At 37.8% G+C, this 9,291-nt stretch overlaps 1 protein-coding gene across 2 annotated transcripts; it reads left to right on the top strand.

Moving 5' to 3' along the window:
* The first annotated feature begins 110 nt into the window (after window positions 1–110).
* On the top strand, window positions 111–9,058 carry LOC112562884. Of its 2 annotated transcripts, none has more exons than XM_025236466.1 (8): window positions 111–164; window positions 1,578–1,646; window positions 2,022–2,124; window positions 2,370–2,437; window positions 2,637–2,706; window positions 4,086–4,295; window positions 4,908–5,123; window positions 5,864–9,058. In XM_025236466.1, the coding sequence occupies exons 1-8, from the start codon at window positions 127–129 to the stop codon at window positions 7,043–7,045; spliced, it is 1,956 nt and encodes a 651-aa protein (XP_025092251.1). In that variant the 5' UTR covers window positions 111–126; the 3' UTR covers window positions 7,046–9,058. The 2 variants fall into 2 exon arrangements, with proteins under 2 accessions (XP_025092251.1, XP_025092252.1); XM_025236467.1 differs by lacking the exon at window positions 111–164 and adding an exon at window positions 188–622.
* Window positions 9,059–9,291: the final 233 nt, after the last annotated feature.

The following is a 9,291-nucleotide window of genomic DNA, read 5'->3' as shown; positions in this document are numbered from 1 at the left end:
ATATTAGTATCAAATCAAATTTATTTCAAAAGCGCCCATCATCAAATAACTGTTATTAGCATCTTTACTTCTATTAAAACATTTTGACCAATCAATATTGAAGCGAATCGGAGTGTGGCATCTGACATGGCGACCGCCAACGAAACGCATGATTTCGCTGAAGGGTAATACCTTACGTACTGTTTGGTCTGGAAACTTAGCGGCTTCATCTTCCTTCTCCATGGCACACACAAGAATGAAAATATGCTAGAAATTAGAACTTTTATATTTCTGCGAGAATCTCAGGCTTTTTTAATTCCCGTCTAATGGTTCTGTCTAAACAAAAACACTGGTTCACTCAACGCCAACATTTGAGTCTTGAGCGACGTTTTATTAGTGCCATGCATAAATTGAATGCGGAAGTTGAGTGTTATATATAGGGGCTTGGCTGCCTAAGCAAACAAAAGTTATGGGCATCAAGTGTAGGTCCGTGCTTGTAGCATTCTTTCACCAAGAGCGTCTTCTATGTGCTACATGATTTCAACATTGGCGTGGATGAAGAACAACTTGAATTAAAGAGAAGTTTTGAGTCTGACAAAGTTACTTTCACAGTTGCCTTCTCTTACCAAAGTAATAAGCTTAGGTAATGAATAGCAGAAACAAAGCAAAAGTATGTGTAACTTAGACTGTCCTGCTTAATGCCCGAAAGAGTCCAGCATGGTCTGTGTCTGGCTCTTCTAACTACCAACAAGCGTTTAATGTGCATGCACTGAATAATTGATAAAATGCAGGCAGTCCTCGGATTATGTCAGCCCCGAGTTATGATGTTTCGTGTTTCATTTCATTATCAAACGTATTTTATATGCGTTTTTTGATAATTACTGTGTTAAGATAGGTGTTAGGATAGGATAAGTGCCTACAGTATGTTATATTTACGTACAGTATGTATATATAGATATATGTATGTATATATTTTGACTTATAGCGAAATTCGGTTTACGACACGAGGTAGGAACGGAACAACATCATAAGTCGAGGACTGCCTGTACCCTCATTGTTCTTTTTGATTTGCCCATTAGGGATTCTCTTTAATGAAGCCAGCTGCACCAGACAATGTTAATATTACCTTAATTGAGACAGGGTGATGCCATAGTTTTTAAAGAAGATTTTGTAGGAGAGGAAGTTACGTTTTAGCATTATTTACTTTTTTAATATGAATTTTAAGAAGCAAAATAATGCTTGCATAAATACATTATAAATTCCTACATATTCAGCAAAAAAGTAATCATATTAAGGTATCTAACAATGAGCTTATTTTTTTCATATATGAGCCATCTTGCTTAAGAGGCCAAATTTTTAGCTTATGGCAGGAAAGATTGGTTCAGCCTGAGGGAGAGAAATGAGAAGGCACACACATTGTAGACGGTCCTAGTGGTCATTCTTTGCTAATTGTTTCCATCTGGTCCAAGAAGTAGTTTTACCTCCCTCTGCTGGATTGAATCCATTCTTTCCTGTTGGACGGTGAAAGTTCAGCGTCTAAGGTAAAACACAACAAACCTTTTTTATATGTGATTTTTTTTTTTTTTTTGCTATTTCAGAGTCCTTTTCGAGGAGCTCGCTGTTCTTGAATCTATTTATATCAAAGAGCTGACAGTAGAGAAGAATGGGTTCGTTATTTTTTTGTATAAAATTTTAGTGTTTGAGAAAAGAATTATGCTGGTAAACTTCTTGTGGTAACATTTGCAGACAAGTTTTTTAAAGAACCTTTTTTTCTTTTGTTTAAATCTCATTAGAGAAATGAAGAACTATTAGTGAAAAGGTATTTAAGAAAAAGTTATCTACACCTTTCACAAAATAAGAGTTTATTTATTGAGATTTAATGTCTTAATGTGCTGGATATGTCTGATAATGATTATATTGTGTGGTTTCAAACAGTTCTTTAATATTCATTAAAAAACAAAGAATACCTAGCACTTTGTGAATTGTAGAGCTTTGGTCATTTTTTTTGTTCCTGTTTCATGTGCCTGTACTTTTCCTAACAGGGGCTGGCCAAGTACTATTTCAGTGTTGCTGCATCCAGCTACAGGCATGGATGATAGCAAAAAATTTGTATGCATGACAGTTGTCTTTCAAGTGCCTCACAGCGTAAGTACCATCAGTACTACTTAGAGAAGACATTTTGATCCATGGATGATAAAACCTAGATTTTTAGCAGTAATGTGATGATGAGTCAAAAATAAATTGTTGATGAATGCATTCCAGGATTGCATGCATATATATATATAAACTTTTATTTTTATGCATATTTACATGGAGACGTTAGCTAACAAAACTTATTCAGGGCAAAATGGATCTCCCTTTCTTGGATCTATATTATTTCACTTTTGCAGTACCCAGATGAAGTACCAAGCATAAAGATCCGCAACCCTAGAGGCATGTGTGAAGAAGAGCTGCAAAGGTTTGTATGCTTCATAGTTTTATGTCTGGTTGTCAGGAAATGGTGGCAGTGAAAAAAAATTGTGAATGATTGGATTTATTATTATTAGTTTGCGTTTAAGAGTTTTCAACTGTTTATTAAAAACTTAGGAGCAGCTTGCAGAAAATGAAGAACATTGGTCATATTTTGAGAATTTCTAATCCATTTTCTACATTCACAGTTTACTTGAGGATATGAAGCAAATGGCAAAGGACAAACAAGGTGGCCCCATGTTATTTGAGATGATTGAGGTTGGTAGATGTTGTTGTCAAGGTAAACACCTAGTTGTGAATTGAGAGTAAGTTATTTCCTCAGGGCAAAATGGGGAACTCCAGGAAAAGCCTCTTGTTTTTGTAGTTACAATGCAATGCCCAGACCCTGTGGACACTATTTCATGCTTCGTTACCCGACAGCATCTTTGTTACTGCCTAATAAATATGGCCTCAGAGGTAAAACAACATCTGCAAGGTCTGGACACTTCTTAATAACTTCAGAAACAAGATGCTTGTCTTTGAGTTCTCCATTTTTCCCAAAAACTTACCTAGGGACTTACCCTCACTTCATAACTACATCCCCTGGTCGTGTTATTCATGGACTTCAGCAGTTTATCCATGGATAAATTCCCGTAACTGTGGTAGGAAGCTGATTAAGTAGCCAGACAGGAAGGGAAATCAACTCCCAATTCATGTCATTAAAAGTGTGAAGTTACCTAACTGTCAGTATTGCAGGAATTCTCAGAAATAGATGTCATGATCAAAGGACTTATATGAGAGCCATTTTTTTTTTTAATCCGAGAAGAGAGCAACAACCTGCATTAAGTTCAATATATCCATTGACCAAATGATGTTCCTAGAGAAAGTATTAGAAGACAAGAATATTAATTTAGTTTCATTCAGAAGCAAAATGACCAATAGAAGACACCAGAGGGAAACATGTTGATTGCAAAATTCAGTTTCATTCTTGATGGTGTCTGCTGGTCTCAGATTATACAGTTAATAAAAAAAAAATGAATGTACCAAACAGTTCTTCACATTATATATTTCCAGTTTTTTTTAGGTCTGTAAAAATTTTGCTCACTACTGTTGAGCTAAATTGATCACCATCTCCACCATATTTAACCTGCGTGGAAGAAATTTGTTTGAAGGGTGGCCTTATAATAAATTACTGGCTTGGGTAGGCTTAGCCCAAGACCACAAATACCTGGTTTCATTGCTGCTGTCTCAGGATAGCCAAATTACCCAGCTTGGGCATGGTATATATGTTCTGTACTAAATACAAATAGAAAACTGCATAAAGTTACAGCTGCAAATTTCACACGAAAGTTTTATGATTTTTCACATCAGGCATTGTTACTGAATTTGATTCTAAATGAGAAATTTTTCTTGAGTTTATTTGCAGCATTTTTTCTCTTTCTGGTTTCCATTATCAGCTAATTTTGAAGTAAATGCTTTGATTGACTTAAAATCTGATGCTAAAATATAGCCTGTTAAAATTCTCACCATGGAGACATAAAATGTTTTGATTCATTGCCTTGGTCATATTACTTTTCACATGTTCACATGTGCACTTGCACTTCTTTTAGGATACAATTTTTTTTTATAGTGCATAATTCCTTAACATTTGTTTCCAGATGGCCAAGGACTGCTTGACAGAAGGAAATATTCCACACTGTGAGTGCGCCATTTGTCTTGAACACTTTAGTGAAGGCGATCGGTTTCTTAAAACTGATTGCTACCACTACTTCCACTGCCACTGTCTGGCACGTTATGCATCTGCCTTTGTTAAAAAACTGCAGGAAGAAGAACCCTCCATACCTCATGCAGTCAACAAACAAGATGAGGTAACAGTTTCCAGTTTTCGCATGTAAATTCTGAGCTCAGAGAAATGTGTTAATGTTCATGAGCAATATGCTGAGCTGCTGATTATAAAAATATGTTGCCTGATGTTCCTTGCATTTTTTTTTTCCCCTTCTGCAGTGTTTGTAAAATTCAAGGGATTTTCAGATTTTCTTCTGCAGTGTTTGTAAAATTCAAGGGATTTTCAGATGTCTGGTTGTTGAAATTGTTGGGGTTTAAACCCCTGGGGTAAAATTATTACCAATCACAGGAAAAAATACTTATCAGTGCATATAAAAATATTATGGAGATCTTGATTTCTGATGTAAAGAATCTACACTAATATTAGTGACTTAATTTTATGCATGTATAACTATGATACTAATCATTTTTGACAATTGATGACAAAATTATCAACTTTCATATGTGTGATTTATTACATAATATTTTACTCCATAAAACTTACAACAACTAGGAAATAGGACAAGTTACATTTATATGATTTATGTTTGTTTTCTATGCTTTGCGCACATTTCAACTTGATGGGAAACACTGGTAGTCTTTGATAGTGCTTGTGAGCATATTTGACTCTCACTCTTTTTCTTTTTGTCCTGCAGAAATCATTAGGTTGTCCTATGTGTCGTTTGCCATTGACATGTGACTTAACTGACCTGCTGTCAGAACCCATTCCACCAGAACCTGAAGTGACCTTTACTCCAACAGCAGAGCTTCTAAACCAGCAGGCAGACATGGCCATGTTGTATGCTGCACAGAAGGCCAAAGGAGGCATTATTGACCTGAGTGAGGAGAAGAAAAAGTTTTTGGTAGATGAGGTAAGTGTGAGCTTTTTTGAGTGCATAAGTATTTGTTTCTCTTAATGTGGTACGTGGACACAGCCACACCAGTTAATGCTGGTTCAAGAGAAGCGGGTCCTGGTGGTCCACTAGGGTATCGACCGTGCTTTGTGCAAAGTCGTTGGTCTTATGTGCAACATGAGATTTGGAGCAGCCTATTCAGGCACTTGGTCTCAAATGCCTCTGTTCTTCTCTCTGTATCAGCTAGCAAAGTCTCACATCCATACATTTCATGTGAACTACAAAGGATTTGTACAGTTAGTACTTGGTGGCAAACGTGATAGTGTTGCCGGGCCAGATCCTGGTCATTACAGCTGGTTCTGATGCAATCCTGATGCGTATGTCTGCTGTGAAGCTTTCCTCTTTGGAAAGGGTGGCATCCACACCTAAGCTTTTCACCTCCTCAAGCTGTACTCTGTTAATGTAGATCTCTGCTTTGTTGTTGCCATAGGCTGTTAACCATGACTTTGCTCTTGTCAGTACTGGTCTCCATTCCATACACATTCACATATTCATCTGTATAGACTGATCATAGTGAAAACTTTTTACAATAAAAGTAGCTTTGGTTTACATCATAATAGATGCATTGGCTGCTTTCTTTTTCATATTATTATCCAAAAAAGACCAGCAGAGCTTTATCAGTTTTGAAGGTTTTACAATATTTATTTTAAAATCTGTTGAATCTTCAAGGAATAATGTCATGTAATTCTTCATTTCAGAATACAGTTGTCTCACTTGAAAGCATTCAGAAGCCTAACATCCATGAGAAAACTACTCCAACAAAGAAGAAAAAGAATCAGTCACATGACCATAGGAGAAATCCGAAGCAAGGCCCTGATAGGTGGCACCAGCATCATCAAGCTGCAGGTTTGCAGGATGAGACCCTACACAGTCTTCAAGACAGAAGAACTCGACAGGAGACTGTGAAAAGCACAGAACACGAAAGGAATTCTCTCAGCAAAGCTTCTGGGCAGAGAAATGATGGATACCATAGAGGACGGTATTATCGCAGTGCCAATAATTTCCGACCATGCGATGCACATAAGAAAGAGGGTACGCAAAGGCACCCTGACAGTGGTCATGGCAGGAGCATGGAGTCCGCCATTAAGGACTCCCAGCAAACAGGGCAGGCTGAGCATGTCAGTGTACGTCTGCCCAGAGAAAGACAAGTGCATGGCTATGGTGGTCACCATAGAAACAACAGGTACCATTCTCAAAAGTGTGATAGTGTCATCACCCAAAACTATGACAGTTCGGAGAGAGATGACAAAGGGAGTTACCAGGCTGATGTACATCACAGTTGTCAGTCCAAAAGCAGTGATAACTGTTCAGAAAAATTAGTTCAAGAAGGCAAGCAAGCCCATGGAGACAACACAAGGAGTTTGCGGTACAAAGAACCCTCTTTTCAAGATGATGGACAGGGTGGAGGCAGACACTACCATCCACATCGAGATTATGGTTGGGCTGGTCGACACCGACAAGTCAGTGAGCGGCAGGATTCTCGACAGAGTCGTGGTGGTCAAGAGAATAGGGCTGAGTTCAGGAACTACAAAAGAGAGCAAAAGGACAATCAGCCAAACAAGGATGAACATACTCGCCAAGATGAAGGTCTGCAAACTTCATCAGCACCATCAGCAGAATATTGTCAACCTCGTGGAGAGTCTAGATATGGGACATATTTAGAGAGACCAAGAGGAAGAGCTCAGGGAAGGGGCAGAGGAGGGAGGAGCGTAGCTTTTCCGTACAAACAGATCAGAACGTCTGCTCATGAACCAGGAGCAAAATCAGTTGAGTCTACAGATGATGACCTTTATGGAAAAGGGCATGGTACTCCTCCTGGCTTCAAGGTGTTGGGGCCACCACCAGGCTTCAGTAAGAAGGACAACGATATACTTCATTAGATTCTTAAGAAGTTTTAGTTAACAGTGGGTTGTGATGTAGACCTAATCAGTATTTCTGACATACATTTAAACTGTGATAGCACAGTAATCTGCATTCACCTCCCCTTTCCTGCAAACGTCACTCTAGACTGCTTCTTTTTTTTTTTTTTTTTTTTAACATCCTGTTGTTGTTTTTTAAATCAGAATCTGAAAATATCAGAAAAAGCAATTAGCAGTATTTGTTTTTAAATTTTAATATGATAGTTGTAGTGAAGGTGGTGGTGATGGTGATGGCACCACAAACAAAACTTAAGCTTGCACAGTATGCATCAGCCACTCATAGAACATGCATCCATATTTCTGTGTGTATGGAAACTTAGGCTTCACATTGTGTCCACACAAGTTCAATATGTACACTAATCCTGTTTGTTTACAAGTCAGTGGTAAAATATTGATGTCCTTCATTCTGCCAACAAGATAAAGGGAGTAACACCTTTGGATTGGAGAAATTTTAGAAAAGAGTCAGGACTGGATAGAAGGAGAACTAAACTTAAACCTAAACTGAAGGACAAAGTTGCACTCACTGAAGCTTTTGACATGTATCCACAGGCCTTCTTCAGCAAGTAAAAGCTAAGTGACTTGTGTGTTCAGTGCACACCACCCTGAAATGAACTCTGGGCATGTGACTGAAAAAGACTGTTGTAGACTGCAGGCAGTTGGTATCACCCTTGATCTCTATCGAGGGCAAATTTTTCGGCCAGGATATAAATGGCTTCTTTCATCCCTTTCTGAAAGATGGACACAATCCTGGGGTAAAACATGTCTGTTATTTTGTAAATGTTCCCTCACTGGCAAGGAAGCCCTTCCATGTTTAGTTAGTTTCAGTTTTTTTCCATTTTTTCCCCCCAATCCACCCCTCCGCATACAGTTGGTGACAATCATGGCACCCAGTTTGGTAAATGTTACCTGAATTGTCCAGCTTGTCAGTCTTGTCTTTGGAAGCCACTAGTCTGCTGCAGATAGTGTTATATGGCTTGGCATGAACAGTGACCTTGTTCTTCCTGCTATTACTGGATATGTCTTCTGTGCCACCTTTGATGTATGGGATGGGGACACACCCATGCCACATGGTCTTTCTGTTGAAATGGTGTTGGGAAGCGGTTTTAAGGTTCTCAAGTCAGATCAACTATCCCTTGTTTCTAAACAATTTAGGTAGATGCTGTAGTTATCTGTGAAAAGTCTTTCATGTTAGTATTCAATGTTTTGCACACACACATGTACAAACATGGTGTTTTTCATGTGTGAGAGTGAGAATGAGAGAGAGAGGAGTAAAGATAGATGAAAGGGTGCTTTAAAGTATGAGCCAGAAACTATAAATGTACTATGATTAACACTATCTTGCAAAGATTGAAAAGACCATACTGAGATTAGAAATCAGGCTGGCTGATTTTTATGTTGTATTTATTTATTGTCTTTTTTTCGTTTGAGGTTAATTAAAGAAAAGGAAAAACGTTTTTTTTCCTTTTGATATTTTTACAGTAATTTTATTTTGTAGTGCACAAACTCGCCCATGATCTTTCTTCTGTGTTTTTAAAACAGCAAATACATTAATATTGTCATTTCAGTTAATTAAGTGTAGAAAGTTTTATGGTCTGCAAGGATATTGGTCTTTTTAAAGTATATAACTGTTCTCTGTAGGAGTTGTTTTGGGATGCTGGTCACATGTCTTAGAGGCCCATGGCTGTTCTGTGTATCAGTAAACATCCTTCGATAAAAAACTTGCACTACATTATTACATGACACTTGCTCATGCTGGCTAAAACACTGGTGTATTGTGCCAGTCCTACATACTGTCCACGAATTCTTAGGAGGAAAGGAAACTTAATAAAAAATTAATTCATCCACCATAAATTGCAATAAAAACACTTTCTAGATAGTGAGAATGGTGGGGAACAAGCCATGTCTGATCTTGGACCAGTGCTTAATTAGAGCCTAGTAAAGTTAATGCGCGGCAATAAAATGTTTGTATCTATTTGTTCATAGCTTTAATATTGTGGTTTCCTTGTAGTATTTTCATTCCTATGCCCATCTAGAGCTTCCTTTATCATCATCAGCACAACACAGGAAACCAAAGAGGGGCAGGCACCGCATGTGTGTTTTCTTTTTTTCAAATGCTTTAGTATAAACAACATGCTTATTAAAAAGATTTCTATTGCTTAGTATTAGACACGTAGTAGAGCTTAATATGTTATATTTTACACATGCAC

Source organism: Pomacea canaliculata, linkage group LG4 (assembly GCF_003073045.1).
Source record: "Pomacea canaliculata isolate SZHN2017 linkage group LG4, ASM307304v1, whole genome shotgun sequence".
Taxonomy (NCBI): Eukaryota; Metazoa; Mollusca; class Gastropoda; order Architaenioglossa; family Ampullariidae; genus Pomacea; species Pomacea canaliculata.
The sequence above is the reverse complement of the archived record's forward strand: the minus strand, read 5'-3'. Positions and strand labels throughout refer to the sequence as shown.

What these genes read in the sequence shown, in the direction of transcription:
- LOC112562884 (XM_025236466.1), top strand. Translation starts at nt 127, where the DNA reads ATGGCGACCGCCAACGAAACGCATGATTTCGCTGAAGG. An exon ending in TCTTTCAAGTGCCTCACAGC is followed by an intron (nt 2,125 to 2,369) that starts GTAAGTACCATC and finishes TCACTTTTGCAG; the next exon opens with TACCCAGATGAAGTACCAAG. An exon ending in TGTTATTTGAGATGATTGAG is followed by an intron (nt 2,707 to 4,085) that starts GTTGGTAGATGT and finishes ATTTGTTTCCAG; the next exon opens with ATGGCCAAGGACTGCTTGAC.